Genomic DNA, 17,670 nt, shown 5'->3' on the forward strand with positions numbered 1-17,670 from the left:
AACTGGTGACGTTCTTTTATCCCCTAAAGAAGTTCGCTATGAACGAACGCAAAGTGTCGCGGACCGTGTTTGTCACAGAAGTCTGAAGACAAGAAAACCAAGAGATTTGAGTGATGTTGTTTGCTTCTCGATACGTTAAATCACTAGGCATCTTCGATTTCTCTCCGAGGGAAAATTTCTCACCTCGATTCAAAAATAAACCACAAAAATTATTTTTGCTTTACTTATGATTTAGAAGATGTGCCTACTGCAGATAACAAACTTTTGGCCAAGATTTATGCTCTGTGTGTGGTGTCCAGTAAAGGAAACGAAACATCTTGTCACCATCCTTCTTTCAGAAAAGCGAACGTATCACTGGAGAGGTTTATCTCTGTGTCTACAAACTTTGAGACACCCATGTACAACTGACTTGTCTGAAAGGAAACCATACGTTTTTCGACAATACAAACTAATCAGTGCAGGATTCGTTGCTTGAAAATACAATCACGTTCCGGCGAAGGGGGGAGATGGCACATATAGTGACCAGCTAACTCGGATTTGAATCCGTCCGGTTACTATGAGTAGAGCGTCATGGAGAAAGCCCAGCAAGTCTCGACACAAGCTTACTCGTGCTATCAAAAAGGCTTTCGCGAAATTACATTTAAGCATATGAACTGTTTGAGCCCGCATTCAAGCTGCAATTACCTTTATTCAGTAAAAGTCATGAATAAGACCTCTAGCACATATACAAAAATGTCCAAAACCATAATAGAAAGTCCCAATTTACGTACCGTAATATATATGTATACGATGATGCATATAGCGATTATGAGGCTATATGCGCCAGAATTTGCTCAAGGCTATCGTAGGAAACAATAAAAAAAAATAAAGTAACACGCTATTCGTCAAACACTCTTTAATTATGTGTACGGAATATATTTTTACGACTCAGTTTGGAGAAAGGACACTGATTATAGCTGCAGAAGCCGATGCGCCCTAATCTCTTGTTGCTAGGCAAGTCAAAGTCCTCATATGCTTATCATAGGTCCATATCAGTTCATGCTGCGCAGGGTGAAACCGTGTTTTAAATAGTTTGAACATCGATAAGTCATGTTTTCCTGACTTCAAATCATTCCTGAAAGTCAGCTTGACCTCATTGGCACCTATGTAACTACCATATGGCTACGCATGTTTCTAGCATGAATACTGACTCACGTCAAATTATAGTCTATGATCGTAATCTGATGGATACATCTACCATATTGTCCGGTCAATACGTCATACTATCGAAATCGTCAAACTATTTTTCTCCTAGCGAACTACACATGACATGCCCTTAGCAAAAGCGGCATGTGGTATAACGATACGATAACCTTAGTTTAGCCTGACATATGTATATGTAAATGTATGATTTAAGCTTCGCTGTAAGGCTTCACATTCTATATAAAATGTATTACATATAGGGTTAAAACGCAGTGCCCCATATAGCCCCACCTTATCTTGATCCGAATGACCTGCAGGATGCTCATGTAATGTAAGTCAATATTACGACTTTTCTAAAACGAGCGATTTGGCGTTGAAAAGGAGCATGTGAAATTATAGTAGAAAAGTCTTACTTCGTTGCATACTTTACATCCTTCAATAGAAATTTGTTGAAACATGAAAAAGTACCTAGCTGTTGCATACGGCCTCACATCTTGAAATTTTGGCAGCGAATAACATCTAATTATGCGGTTGCGCTAAACTTATAATCCGCATGAATCCAAAATATTCTGACAGTTTCATAATTTAGAAATACTGAATCACCGTTCCCTAGCTGGAAACAGATGGGCTCGCTCATATCGTCTCACTTCCATATAAGTTCAGCTTCCTCCATGTAATACCGTATGCAACTGAAGAAAAAAATCAGGTATCTAGTCGATGGGTTTTTCCTAGTTAACTGGTGGTATGCCTATCATTGCGGGAGTAGTACATCGGCACGTTCCATTCATAGAGCCGTCCTTTTCACTGATAGGACTCGTCAGCCATGGACAGTACGTGTACAACTGTTTGGATAGAACGTGTCGATAATACTAGTCTTCTAATGTGCCTTCTACAGAGGAGTAAGGTAATGATGGAGAGCACAGTCCCCTAAAGAAAGGCAAAAGCCAGGGCAGATATCCTAAAACGATGCCTGTTAGCTTGCAGATCGCCTTATATTTTTGCTGTTACTGTTGAGAAATAGAAGAAGCCCTACTAGGTAGAGCTAATAATAATAAGACAACCTTAAAATAACACATTTGGATCAGTTGCTTTCTCGAGAATACCCAGAGGCAAAATGACGCCAATGTTGGCTGTTTTAGAGCGTTCTAGATCCTTTTGATCAACTGGGGTCACTGGTGAATAAATTGTCTCTATTGAGTTCGCAATCGATTTGATGGTCATAAATATGCTAACCGTAAGACAAGCGGAGCAAATGTTTGTGAAATAATGATTTTTTATTATATTGCTTCACCTGTTGACTAATCCTTTAGCTAACTATAAACATATATTTTTTTCCATATCCTAACTATGAACTTATTTTTGCCCAGGCCAGTATATTGAAAGTGGCCCTTCATCTATCACTCTCAAGTCTCTAAGCCAAATGAGCTCATTTTGCGACATAGCTGGCTTACCATTACTAAACATATTAAGAGTAAGTTCAGCGTATTTTCCAACCCGTCACAGCCTCGTGACTTCAATGGCTGGCTTCAATCAGAAACGAATTACGATGTCCCGTTGTTGTGAACTATTGAACAGCCCCATGGCCGGCCTGCATTGTAAGGTACTAGGCATGAGCTTTTCGCAGACACATATGCGCCCAGGTAGAGGTTAAACACTTATCTGCCCCGAAACGAAGTGGTAGAATAATGAGATTTGTTAGGCGTTTGTCCTTCTGTTATAATGGGTGATTTTGATGGCACCTTGTTTAAACTTTATTTGTATCCAATTGTCCTGCTCCGATAGCTGAGTTTAGAACGTCCTCTTATCGACACTGATCCAGTGCCTGTCTCGTCAAGTAAATATGACATCTGCCAGCATGCATAAGTGACGTGGCGTTAGGCGCATTTGGTTAAGGCGAAACTTAAAAAGGGCATAGATCTTGAGTCTTGCTTGCGAATGGTAAAACATCAAACAGTTTGTCGGCAGAACCAGGTCGTGAGATGTTCCGAGGAGCTCGCCGCAGGTAACGCAGAAAAAACTGAGTACGTTCATCGGCCAGTCTGCTTAGGTAGTAAGCAAGCGCTATTCTCTTAACTATTCGCGTTCAGCGTTATTATTGATTATGGTCTGCACGCGATTCACAATGATCTATAGTCAATTCGTCTTTTTCCTCATTTTATAAAGCCAGAAACACTAGCTATTATGTGCCTATAAGGTGCATGTTTCCGGTGACATAATCGAAGAAAGAACTAAAGGTATTATGGCTAGTGCAGGTATTTTCACATAAACACGGATTAAACTTATCTGCACGGTAAGCCGTTAATAATCAATAATTTAAGTGTTCTGAAAGCCTATCGTGTTACAGCTTCGAATTGTACAGCGGACCTGATTTTTGGTAGCCTGACTTTTTACGTTCGCTTTCATCGTGGCCGATTTTGAGCTCAGAGTTCTTGGCGTATCAAAGCTTATTGACAATTGTTTTGACTATGACGGAATCGGGTGTGTTTGGTACAAACTGGGATAAACAGTAAAATAATAGAGCTACAAGAAAGGCAGCTAAAAGCTGAAAGTGACAAAACGATGGCACTATGAAGGGTATTAGGGTTCAAAAGCATGCGGAGAAATTTCACTAGTAACTTAGAACAGAACTGGGATCTAAAACAATAAGGAAGGCAAACAAAAGTTGCTGATGAGTAAAATTTCTCAGGAACGCACTCAGAGCACAAATCTTCTTCAGCCATTAAATAGAGCACCGCTTTAATTGGATTGTTCGTGGCTTTCATATTTCACTCATCTATGCATCTGTAGGATAGATGAAAGTCCCATTTGCATCTACAAGCTATAGTAATAACACTATTTTGCGAGTATATGTCAATATATACACGTTTTCCAAATTAAGTATTAATTTAACAATTAGTTTTTTTCAGAGGTAGTTTAAATTTCTATCTGGGCAACACAGTCGAATTTGAACACTTCGTAGAATTGGGGATGCCACAGGCACGTGAAAACGCTATAGGCGCTGCATCGTAGTCCTTAAACGAGTAGAAACACGAAGGTTATATTATTCGATCTCTAATACTACAGAAACATCTTTTGGCTGCCAACGGTGTCGTGTAGATTACATTCGAATAAAATTAAATTACCTAACCCTGCGCCTTAGTTCAAACCATTGTTGCCCAGGCCCAGATCCTGTAAATATAACTTTTATCGTCCGTTAAACAAACAGCGTTACGTCCTTATTTACCACAGCTCACCACAGGGAAATTAGACATCAACCTAGTAATTACGGTAATCAATTGCAGCTATGTTTTATTTTCAGATAAACTGCAAAAATTAAATTTCAAAAAAATAAGATTTCTTTCTTCTAGTAGAGTGGAATATTACGCTTGTTCGTACGCCGATTTAAGGATAGGGTAATGCGTGTTTAGTTCGATAGACATTAATCGTTAATTTCGGCAAGAATGGTTGTGTAATAGGACCGAAATCTAGGTAAGCTTGCATAGGTGCCTGGAAGCGTGTCAAAAACTATCTAATGGAACTATATTTCTTCTTTTCTGTTGCTACATCTTATTTGATATTTCAAAAGCCGGGGACAACAGCTCAGGCACAGAATCCAGCGGATGTCCGGTAGCATGGGATGGCCTATCATGTTGGCCTGCCGTTCCACCTTCGTCGTTGCTTCAGCGTTCGTGTCGCCTTCTGCTTCTAAACATCGAAGAAGGCGCTAGTACTGTCCTACGTACGACAATGCATCATCTAAACGATGGTACTGTTGTCTCAACCAACATCAACAATTTACCAACGGCCTAAATAGTATTCATAGGAATCGCTGTTAATGACTTTGTTTCGTCTGTCGCATGAAGAAGTTGAGTAGCAATGAAAAAATGTCTGAATCTGCGTCAGTCTAGGAGCAATACTTCCAATATATATATATACTCATTAAAGTGTTATTGTTTTAAACTGAACTTTTGTGTTCACGCTCCTTAAAAAAAATCATTAAAGCTCTAATATATATGTCGAATTGTAAGAGGATGGATCCTCGAGAGCTGACATTTTTATCGGCGCCTGGAAGTTACAATTCAAGTATGATATCCTAGGAGATAATCCTGATCAATCTTGTCTCTAACTCGCTAGGTGTCGATATGGGCCTGTATCCTATTGTATTTGCGAAAAAGTATGCATGGAAATTTAGACTGTTTACTCTACCATGGGACCGTTCAACTTTCTGATGCTCTTTGCTTTTCTATCTGTCATAATTCACTACAACTCATGTATCGTTCGAATAATTCAGCTAAAAAAATAACAATACTCAATTCATACTACCTCAAAGACGATAACGCTCTTAGCATGTATATTGACTACCTGCACGTTGATGCCGTTGCTATAGAATATAGGAATTGCACCCGCTATTTATTCATGAGATTCTGCGTTATATTACCTCTTAAGGTAAAACATGATCGTGCCTTTCTCAACCCACGTGAACTCTAGCAGTTCTGTATGCTTTGCGAAACTCATCATAGTTATTCAAGAGTTTCTCAAAAGCTCTTTGAATATATCGCTTGAAAAGTATGTAAGAACCGATACGCGTGCAAATGTATACAAAGTGATATGTCCTCCTTCAAAACGTAGGTAGCTTTAGTAGTCCTACTGTTCGTTAAATAGGACGCTATCGAAACTTGTTGCTAGCTGGTACGTACATTTGCGTAAATTAAACGTTTTACTGGCCGTATTTTATCTAGTGAGGAACTTCCCCGTGCTCGTTAAGTTAGCAGCTCGATTCGAGTCGGGTAGCGTTTCATTATCATGACCTGTTACCGGTCGGCGACCTACAGTGGCAGTGATGGCTGCACGAAATCGCTTGTTTGTCACCATGCTAACCTTATGAACGTTATTTTTTATGCTGTTTGAATTATTGCAGAAACGTTTGCGTACCGCCTCTGTGATAGCGAAGGTCACTGGGTACTGAACACGACGAACTATAATGCTTGTATTGCCCTCATCAGTCAAGCGGTTAGTCGAACTAGCAATAATAATGAAAAGCATGCTTGAGTTGGCCTAGCTTGAACGCTCTACCAACCACTAGGGCATTTATCCAGCGACCTGGTGCGTATATTCGCAATTTTTACACAATCTGTATAAATAAAAAGGACTTATTCGTATATTTGCAAAGGTCGCCTACCTTTATATCGCCATGTTGTGGGTCATCCTTTGTTTCCCGTATACTATACCGCCTAAAACCAGATGAGGCCCGCGTTGTGCTCCATACCCACAACTCGAGTCCGCAGTTGTTACCGTCGTTGCTGATGTTAACCTGACATGCTAAGAGAAAAATAATATGTAATTTTTTTTGTTTTGTCCCTTGTCGGATATTTTGCGATTTGTTGGAGAGCTATCTAGGGCAACGCTCCTGCCTATAAGTGAAAACAGGTAAAATCCTTTCGCCTCCAGCGTGTGACAGTCACCGTCTCGTAGAGTACTGTCTATGTTTCGTCAACTAGAAACTGAACGTAACCTGCGTTCCGATTATGAAATAATTACAAATATAACGTAATTGGAAAATTTTACCGAATTCGGTCTTGTGAATTGCAATGTAAAAATCATTAATATTTGTAAGACTATGTCAAGCGATTTTCGATTATTCCATATATATATATATATATATATATATATATATATACAATTTCCACTCTGAATCTAAAGGTTCGAATGGAGGGAAAGCTGTACATGCCAGCTTCATCTCTTCGCAGTTGTTGTCTGTGAGACCAAGTGGCACCGTTACACCGTCAGCCGCAACAGCAACAGTTGAGAAAAATATAGAATATTCGATAGTACGTGTATTGTTTAAGTAAGAACATGCAAAAATAGTGCTACCTATTATGATCGGCCTATAGGCATGAACAGGGGCTGTCTTTACTATCGGCGTTGCATTGCATTCAAGGTGCCTGCAACTTTTGTGACCTCCAAAGTTTCTCAGATCTGTATCTCCGATATCAGTGACGTAGTTAATAGACTTAGTATCGAACACGACATCGGTAAAAAAATAGTAATCTTTACGTCCAGTTACAACATTACGAATGAACACCGAGACGAGCATAGTGAATGTCTTTTAACATATTGAGAATTTACTGAATTAGAGAACATACTGTTAACAAAAAAAAGTCTGCTCATAGATTGAATAGACTAACAAAAGACTTGATTTTTTTTGTTATTGTAAACGTTGGTTGCAGTAAGATTTTAAGGTTCCATAAAGCCTATGGTGGTCTATTAGCTTACAAAACGGGAAAAAAAGAACTGCTACTCGACTAAAAAATTGATATCTGTTGAATATTCTGAAGTTTGATGCGTAGATTATTGAGAAAAATTGGTCTTGAAGGTTCAAAAAGTTTCAATAGGGCTTAAGAACGTTTTGTGTTTTAAGCATGCTCTTAGTTATATTCCCATGCGGACAGGCTTTCGGAAGCACCTTCTTATGTTGTGTCAAGAGCAACAAAAAAGGGTTTTGCTAGATTTAGCTGCGATTTCTCAGCAGACCTATAAAGCAGCGGAATAACCATATTAAAAGCTTTCGTAGCTAGCATTTTCACTTTTTTCTCCTTTTCCCACGGATACTTTTCATCATCTGCTAACGCTAACATCTGAACCCGCAGTAGCCGGCACTCTTGTTATTTACGGTTACTATGACGACATGCTCACTCCAGACCTCCCCATTTGCAAGATAAAGCATTAAGCCTTTAGTTAATAATTCTACCGCGGGTGAACCGGGATTCAAACTTAAAGTGAATTACTATTTTCTGCTACATATCATATGTTTTGGACAATAAGGTTTCAGCCCGTTATCATGTGTAAAGCTAGCCTTGACCTTTATAGTATTACTGCTTTGATACTTTCGAAATATATATTTTGACCCGAAATTACTTAGTACCTGCTGTGATGTTTGTTACATTTAAGCTACTGACACCGACAGACTTGTATAGAATATTAATTAGTACGATAAAAGCGAAACTATGCTTCATTTCAGCTTATCTTTGAAGATCAAAGGCTAACTAGCTGTTACCTTAGCTTGTTGAAAAAAATAGGTGCTACGTCTGAACATCTCTCTAACATTAGCTCTGGAGGGTAGTACAGGTTAGATCACTCGTAAATGTTCACATGAGTAGGTCGGACGTTAGAGTTGAATCTGAAATGTCCTTCTCCTTTTATCAGTTTTATGTGATCTTACCGTCTACTAGGTCTTGGTGAGTCTAATGGATAACAAAGAGTTTCGATACATCCAGTAGTCCATTAAGTCCTGGCGCTGCTAGCATAGACTGAGTGCAGTGTAATAGTAAAAAAAAAAACACGTATGGGCGTCCTATCCGACATAACTTGTCAGTAACAGCTATAATTACGATCCCTCTCGCTTCCTGAGCATTAGCTATGGATTATACCGAGCGTATGCAGCATAAGACATTCAAAACACAAGCCCCCATATCATTGTATTGCGCGAATTTAAACTCGATATGAAACAATGAGATACGAATTGGCATTACGATTTTGTTCGAGAAAACTTCCTGTTAGAGTCTGTATCTAATGTCTATTAAGAAAGCTGGGTGACCGCTGTATGAGATGTTATGCTGATTGAGTGTTTAGCTAGATTGTTTTATCTAATAGCCATTTACCTAATTATATTATACTATGGATAATAATACATCGTTTAGGAAATAATAGGCTGCCGATTACTGTCTGGTGGAGTAGTTTTTAGAAAATGCACCGATTGACAATTTTTATACAGAGGGATACATACCCTTTCTGGGCTCGTAGTACAAGAACAAATGAGATTTGGTTCATACAAGCTTACCTTTCCATATGGTCTTATGGTAAGCGAAAACATCAGTGCAATAAAATCTCTATAAAAACATATTTATTAGAAAAAACATTTCGATTCCATTCCAAAATTCTATGGGATGGGTTTAACTATTAGTAGGCAGGAACTAGTGGTGACTGTCCATTTTAATTGAAATACTCAGTATTTACGAATGAAAATAGCTAAAATCTCCCGAAGCAGAGTTTCTCTTTGAAAACCTGTGTAGCAAACTTTCGGGGGTTTCGGACTATGACCCGCACTTCTAAGTCGTTTTATTAATCTACTCGAACCCTATTATACGTTAGGTGAAATTTATTAATTTTATTATACATTAAGTAAATACGATCGCGTTGCTTATCTTTGATAAGAAACAGTTTTTTCCAACGACCGAAGCACTTAGATGTTGCAAGTTGTACCTCCGGCGTTGCCATCAGACGCATCAGACAATTGTGGCCCCCAAATTGTGTCTACGTTCAGATTCGATCATAGACCACCAGGCGCCCCTAACATTAGCAAGAAGACAAGTTCCTCATTAAGGATTTGATCGGACGACGATCAACGTTCCTAACGAGTTCTCAGCCGCATGGTCAGAATCTAAAGGTCCACGTCGGAGTTGCATCTAAAGCATTGCTAAAACACGTAGAACCAATTTAGTGCGAGCCAAGCACGCATTTCAATCGCATTATATTATCTGTCCAGTAAACTTACAGACAATTCTCGTTCGGTTAGGTCTCCGCCATCAAAAAGGTTTTGATCCTGAAAGGTCCTGATTTAATATTAGAGACGCAACTGCCTTCATAAAGGAACTCCTAGCTAAAAACTGGGATGCACAGATAACACTGTAGTATTACACCAAAATACATATTAATAGCATAATAATCAAAATATAGCAGAATAAATTCAATTAGGCAGAATATGGCATACAATGAAATAACTTTTCCTTGACACGACAATCCAACAGTGTACGTGAAGATTTTATTGCCGACGAAGGAGAGTGCCTATGTTAGCGTACAGACAAAAGGACACGTGCACAACGAGGAATTAATTCACTAATTACTGCAAGCTTTTTTATGCATATTTATGCACCACTGCCCCTATTTGAGTTCAACTTGAAGGGTGAACAAATGGTCGACAGCAGCTTATGCAAATTTTACCACCAGAGTGTCACAATTATTAGGTAAAATCGCCGTACGCTACCCTCCGAAACATGTTTTACTGCGCTGTTACCGTACGTAGAGCCTCAAAATAAGAGACGTTACAGCCAAACTGACCGAGAACATTATACATAGAAGCACTGCCACCACAAGGTCGGATATAAGTTGACTCTGCGCAAAACAATATCTATGTATGAAAAAGTTGAACTATAATCGTTGCGTAAATAGCAGCTTATGATACTAAGTAAGCGTAAAGATTGTACGGAAGATGTTAGCATTTTTACCTGGAGATGATTATCAGCTATTCACTTCGTTGTTTCTGTATAGCGTATCATACAGCTTAATAAAATCTGTGTTTACAAGGCGGTTTAATAGTATTATAGCGCATGCACATTATTTAACCTATCGCCACATCCTACGTAAAGCAGACAAACGGGACGATCTCCATCTTAATAAGCTATCAATCAAACGTTTATATTCTTTTTATAGCACTTCGTATTGAGACAAAACTGATTTACCCCAATTCGACCAATCGATATTCTATGTATGTTAATCGTATCGAACATCGTGGTCGTGTATATATATATATATATCGAAGAAGATGAATAATGTATATTGTATTATTGTCTACTGTCACCCTCCTCAGGATCCGGACGCGTACCCCTTTGAAGCGCCTTCACTTCTTCCCGTCGCCGTTTCCGGGATCGTGGCATCTTTATCGCTAATTTCACTACTTCTGCTCACGATTGCAGCCGTAATCTTTTTAAAGTTTACGTAAGCAACGCTAAAGAACGAAAAAAAAAAACAAACAAAAAACACACATTAAAATGGTTGTTATTCATAAATGTTTTCGCTGGTCCGAACGTGCGACCCTTCGTTCCAGGCAGTGATGTCAATTATGAATCATTTATATCCATTGTCAGCTATAGCCTTTCTTCGCAGCTTATTATTATATTGGTAAAACTGTACTTGTGTGTACTGATTGAGTACGTAAAGCTGATAATTAACGCAAATCTGATCGTTGAAAGCATTTTTACTAGATTTCATGGAAGTCTTGCCTTGTCCATATCGCTCATCCGAGTGGTGACGGAAAGCCTTTACGAAGGTAACTGAAAGGGCTTTGCCATAGAATTTCTCTCGGTGTTGCTTTGTTCATCCTGCGAAATAGGTTTTTGTGGCGTACAACCAAAGGTCCAATTGTTAAAGCACACTTCGATGACTAGGAGCGTTGTTGCGAGACGATGCTCAGTTATCGCCAGGTAGATATTGACATATTTGATTTCAAGGAGATTATTTGCGACATCACGACATTAGATCAACTATGGAAGTATACCACTGGAAAGTGGTCGGTTGAGCTTCGCCTGCACGCTTATCTGTGCTTTTTCCTGACCCATTTCCGAATGAATCTTTACGTAATGAGGACGCGTGAAATCTTAATTAGCACTGACCGCGCCAAGTATATTTACACAGTGTCTTCCGTCCTTTTCGGCGGCACTGTGTGTAATGTGGGATTTCGTCAGAGTTGATATTCCCTTATTTTCGAAAAGGGTTTGCACCATGTAAAAAACCACGTCATTTACTGTGAAGTGCCTTGGGTGCCAGGCCTCGTTACCGTAACAGGCAAATATAAGATCACCGGTGGTAACTACATGCAGTCAGCCACGAGGACAAAGGCGGGACTTGCATGCTGGTGCAGGCTATAGTCGTACAGAGTGTGTTGTTGTGCAGGATCAATATCAGCCGCGGTGATAGTATAACGTATATATACTTAATAACAAACCGACTCTAACTATATCGCGTGGGTATTCGTCATAAGATCGAATAGAACTATATATATAATGTGCTGTAATGAGGTTTTATTTCGAATCTCGTATTGCTGCTGATAGTAAAGTGCGGTTTAAACAGATTATTAACACGCTGGTGTTTGATATAGAATTGTTCTTAGAACGAATTTAAATTATTCGTTATCATTCGACCACAAAGAGACGGCAGTTTTACAGAATAACGAACAAAGTCTCGTCAAACTTTTATTGCGTTTTTTTTTCTAGAATTTGGATGCTCTTTATTTTGCCGAAATTCCATAGAATACGTAGAAGCCAAAAAACAATGGTGGGACGCGAGATTACATAGGCGCACGAGGACCTCAATGTCCGAGATACTATAGTGCCTTCACAAAAGACCAAGTTGATTAGCTTGTTAAACGTTAGCAGAGGGACTTAGCGTAACAAATATTTAACTATATACATATATAAGGTCGACCAAGCGATCGTTCCATCTCCAGTTTGAACTACCGATCGTCAATTATGCTACATTACTGAGTCATAATTATTGATTACTTTCTAAATCGATGGAAAGCGATTTATAAAACTTTATAACTTTCATTCCTATTATGCATTGCCAGTTTTACATTACAAGCCCAGGCCCAGTATTGGACCAGCTTGTTTAGGACGTCCAAGATAGGACAATACGGACTGAATAGTCAGTCTCATATAGCATCGTCTCAAAGGCGCTCTTAAGATTCGTGCACGTTGTATCAAGAGGAATATTTTCTCGCAATCAGATCACTGTTATTCAGAGGTTTTCATTGACAAGAATTAATAAAAGCAAGTGAGACTTTTTACTTACTAGCCAATATTTGTACGTTGAAAAATACCAAGTTCCTATAATAAACATCGGACCGCGGTTGCGCACAGAAAATGCTAAGTACAAATACAGTAAACATTTTTTTCGGGCTAGTTTGACACCGTTGTGTAAGGAGTATCGCCGTCATACGACAGCTCGCAATCGAAACAGGCGACTTGTTCATAGCTTTCAAATACGGGGTCCATAAGGGTCGCAGCACAAACACTTGAAAGGAAGAGTGTCAAAAATAACTAATACAGCACGCCTACATTATAGCCAACAAACAACTAGAAAATTAAGTTATCTTGTAACTTAACGTCGTTCATTACGTGGTATTGTACACATCTAAACCCAATGATCCTTCTTCGACTTAAAAACATCGCCAGCTATTCGCGGTATTGCCTTATCGCTACAGGATAAAAAAAAAACTCGCGTGGTCTGTTTGTTCGGCTTCCTTGAGTGTGCGTACTAATTGCCAACGTGTCTTTATACGTCAGACAACGAATTTGTCTTACCATACCCTAGTTCATGTAAGACTGTTCAGTTTCCTTGCACCTTTAATCATATCGATATTGTCCTTCGATAATAGTAAGTGCCTACCCCATGCTGTTGCATTATTTAGGATAAGACGTGGCAATGTGGGCCTGCTTACCTTTTTTTTTCTCCTAAGAACCATCGTTTATCGACCGCAATCTTTCCTATGTACGCCATACGCCGAAGAGCTTAACGAGTCGCCGCGTCTACCTTTAACCCAACAGCGTATAATAGAACAAAATTATTCTCAGATATTTTTGACCGTTTATATAGGCCTTTATCAGGCGCAGGAATGAGACACGAAGATAAGAGAAGGAGTATACAATAATGCTGTAAAGTTACTCACTGGAGCCGATGTCCTTGTGGTCGATGAGCGGCAATAAATTTGGAAAAACAGCATTGTACTACTGCACCGTTAACAGCATACAATGGCGATTTTGTAGGGCGTCACTACCGAGCGGAAAGTTGTCCTTACCATTTTACATGGCCTCCTATAGATTAACACTGATTTGAGATGTTAGTACAGCTGTGCCGAAATTGGTGTCGGACTTCGTTTGAGCTAGGCATACCCGAGAAGGTTCGAGCGACAAGGGTGATAGCTGTCACCTTTTGCATGTGAAGAACCGCATATGATAACAAAATTCACTTTAACAATTTATGATACCTGCGGCACGAAAACAATCTGACAGAAAATTCCTATATTGTAAGCAAGAAAAGAGTTTCCTTTAGATGCAGCGTATCTCGCAGATCGGTATCATGAAAACATACAATTAACCGAATCATCATCGCATTACGTGCCCTAGAGCACACCAATATTAAGAAGTGCTCGAAATTGTTTAGTGCACCGAAGACTTGTAAGTGAGCTGACCTGACCCATCGTTGGTTCTGGTTAGTGACGATGGCATTTATAATCACTCGCCCGAATTTGATTTTATTGTTTTCACGATTATGGGATCAACGATTACCTTTGAGAGAAACGTAGGTATGACGAACTTGATAATTTTAAAGTTGCGCGCGTAGTTTACCAGAGAATCATCTTACTCACCAAAATACGCTATAAAACAAATTCAGTTGATCGATCATATCCTATAGGCTTGCGCAAAATTGAAATGAACCCTCAATAGAGATGCATTTTCGATGTATGCATTTATGATTATATATATCATTCGAAGCAGAACGATGATGTGATGGAGCGTACCATGGCACCTTCTTGTGGCTTGCAGAGATTAGAATTACCAGTCCGTATGTAATACTTCCCAGGTCCATACCTTTCATAAAAATAGACCTCAGTTAAATCGATTAACTTTAGCGTGGGGTGGTCGTGGCAAAACACGCGTCCAAGAACGTTGTCGTTGAATAGATAACACAAGCAAGTATTATTTGCTGGGAGATTTACCACAGCAGGCAACCGAGAAAACAAATTTCGGCTGTCGGGAATAGTCAGCGCGACTACGCAGCCTGGGACGGCTAGCCGTGATGAGTTTGGTCAATTCATAAAGGCCCGAGTCGATTTGTAAGCGCACTCAGGTACATCGGAATGTTTCGGACCAGTCCTTGGTCCAAAATCAGCAAGGGTGGTTGCATTTCTTGCCTGAACAAACGCTGCTTGCGTTGCACCCCGACATACGATTACTAAGCACCCAGAACAAATCGTAAAAGCTGGCTCAGATGAGCACAGCCAGCGCCAGCCGACAGTTTAGCCCCCAAGCCAACGAAGATTATAACAAGAGTCAAGAGTAACGTCAATATAAGAAGCTATGTTTATATAAAGAAAACTTATTTTTTCGTCAGTTTTCGAGAAGTTTATAAGAAAGCGTCTAGAAATATGCCTGCTAGATGATAATAGAAAAAACGGCAAAAGTGATTTCTGGAAGCGCGGTGCAAATAAAGTTAAAAATACGAACCAGCAACTAAACGGTCGTATTCGAAGAGACCAGCCAATATTTTGTGAGATTGTGTTAAGAAAGGAGCACCTCAGAATAGTCCGACCACAACTCTTCGCTTGTTAGTACTAAATGCACGTTTAGGAAAATTTAATTGCATTGCAGTTATTTATAATTATAATTAAGTACACTGGAACGTATGAGGTACAATGAATGAATGAAAGGTTTAAAAACAGGTATAGCCTTAAACAAGCAATGTTACCTAAAAGCAAAATACATTGTCATTACACGATTGCATTATGGATTTGGGCGATTATTAGGCCAAGTAGTAAACGATAAGAAGGTAGCTAGAATATATATATTCGGCATATGTCGATAATTCGACGATATAACGATACATATACGATATGAGAAACAGCAGTTGTTACTCTTGGATATTCTGCACGACGACGAACTGAGAACGGTATCGATTTATCTCAAGGCGGTTTCATATTTAAAAGCTGGCGAACGGTCAGGTACGTACGAGCGGCGTGACGTCGGATAGCTCCATCTTGAAAGGAATTAAGCCGAAGAGGCGTTCACGGGCTGAACAAGTTTACCGAGGAATTTCAGCCGTTTTTTTAAGGAGCAAATAGAGAATCTTGGCATGCTCTTAAAATTGCCACGGTGATGGGGCGCAGAGCTCTGAAAGAGACTAATTCTGCCTAGGCGCTCTTTCTATTCATCCCGAATATTATCAACAGTCCCGTGCTAGGGTCGATTCCAGCTTTCCCGAAACAGCAGGACAGCTCTACAATGGGGTCTTTAACCATTAAGCAAACTACTGTATCATATCAAAAATAAGCCATACGAACAGTTTTTGTACATTACGTACATCTATACCTTGATCTGCGATCACTGTCAACTCAATATGCACACAGGTATATACGACATTTAATGACGAATCGTCTGCTAATGTGTGCGTCGGTATGAATAGATCATCGAACGCCAGTTTGGCGGAATAATTTTTGGAACGAATTTAAATTAGCCATTCTTATTACACCGCAGAGCAACGGCAATTCTGTAGATTGATAGACAAGATTTTACCTTGCCATTATGCTACTAGAGGGCGTTTTAAATTTAAGAAGAAAAAAAAAAAAAAAAAAGGTTATTTATAAGGACTCCGCAATCTAGCTTGAAGTCCGTCAATCATAGTAGCCTGGCTTCCATAAAATGTAAATCATGTAATGTTTTTAAAATGTTTAAACCTCTCCTATAGGTTAACCATTGTACAAACATCGGTTATTCTAATACGTTTATTCGCTAATAACATGCACACCTTGTGACCAATACCTAAACTGCACAGTCTTCAACACAGCGAGTAATACGAAGTGTTCCACTTTTCGCACTGTACTGTAGTAAAGTTATATTATCAGCATATACACAGAGTTCGGCTAGTTAAGTTACATCGGATTGAAGAGCATAATAACACGGAGAACTTCGTCGGCTCAGCTTTAATCGAAGGGACACAACGTCAACATCCGAACAACGGTCGTTAATCGTGTGGTAAATTCCGTAAAGTTTGAATATGTGGTGCCATTTTACTATTCAGATATACGTACCTATATGTGAAGACGACGTGTAGGAAAGACACATCTGGCAACGATAGTGTAGGCCGTCATGATCGGATTTGAGCATGTTTAGATATATACATATGTTAAACTCCAGTATAAAACTACTAAAATTACACATTGGCCGCATGCATTTCACATTTTCATGTAGATGCATTACGTTAAACGTTTTAGCTGTAAACTTAGTTGAAAGAGGACTCAACAACTAACTTACTACCATATTGGCAGGTCAGTTTATTTAGGATGTATCTTACAAACTTCATTAAGGGAAGACACAGAATGCTCCCCGGGACAATTTCCTGAGTGAAGACATAATCGGCTGTGAAGGGCAAGTCGTTGGCTTGTATCGCAAATTGTCTCTGACGTCGTCGGAAGTGGGAAATTTGTGTGATTAGAGGGCAACAGAAACCGAGCGGTCACTTCTATGCATGCGCCGTCTCAAGGGCACCGTCAAATTTGCACGTATTACATGAACAGGAACGTTTTCGTTGCCATAATCATGTTCGCTGTTCAGAAGTTCATACGGACAAAAGACGGTTAGACGCAAGATGCAAATCGAAGTCGTAAAAAAAATAAGGCTTTTATATTACTAGTCAATATTTCTAGCCAAAAAAATAGATAAAATAATAACTGTGCAACTGTGGTAGTGAACATAATTTGATGAGTAAAGATTTTTTAGACGATGCTTTTCGAATAGAAATTAGGTCAGGAATATCTATTTCAGTGATACCACCGCGCAAAGCCAAAACTCGTTGCTTGTTCTTTTTTTTTTTGTTGGAGATTATTTATAACCAGCGTAGTGTGGAAGCTTGAAAAGAGTATTCTCAATTTAGGCCTGTTTTTGCAGCGAACATACGATTGAA

The 17,670-nt window shown here is 39.3% G+C and overlaps 1 protein-coding gene and 1 long non-coding RNA gene across 27 annotated transcripts in view; one reads left to right on the forward strand and one right to left on the reverse strand.

Moving 5' to 3' along the window:
• The window catches only part of LOC111262053 (corticotropin-releasing hormone receptor 1), an 84,047-nt gene that overhangs the window by 41,796 nt on the left and 24,581 nt on the right, over nucleotides 1-17,670 (forward strand). For 3 of the 4 annotated variants that reach the window (XM_022836025.2, XM_022836024.2, XM_022836026.2), the window contains 2 exons: nucleotides 4,748-4,927; nucleotides 6,080-6,171. In XM_022836025.2, coding sequence (XP_022691760.1) covers nucleotides 4,748-4,927; nucleotides 6,080-6,171 — 272 coding nt within the window. Of the gene's footprint in view, nucleotides 1-3,117; nucleotides 3,185-4,747; nucleotides 4,928-6,079; nucleotides 6,172-17,670 lie in introns of those variants that run through there. The other variant, XM_022836027.2, reaches the window with a different exon arrangement.
• The window catches only part of LOC111262054 (uncharacterized), a 57,222-nt gene that overhangs the window by 23,283 nt on the left and 16,269 nt on the right, over nucleotides 1-17,670 (reverse strand). For 2 of the 23 annotated variants that reach the window (XR_002681353.2, XR_015311804.1), the window contains exons 2-5: nucleotides 16,799-17,313; nucleotides 13,661-13,920; nucleotides 13,433-13,524; nucleotides 10,602-10,942 (exon numbers count right to left, since the gene is read on the reverse strand). This is a non-coding gene — a long non-coding RNA (uncharacterized LOC111262054). The other 21 variants (XR_015311803.1, XR_015311802.1, XR_002681358.1 and 18 more) reach the window with 21 other exon arrangements.

The sequence above is a fragment of the Varroa jacobsoni genome, unplaced genomic scaffold (assembly GCF_002532875.2).
Source record: "Varroa jacobsoni isolate VJ856 unplaced genomic scaffold, vjacob_1.0 scaffold_625, whole genome shotgun sequence".
Taxonomy (NCBI): Eukaryota; Metazoa; Arthropoda; class Arachnida; order Mesostigmata; family Varroidae; genus Varroa; species Varroa jacobsoni.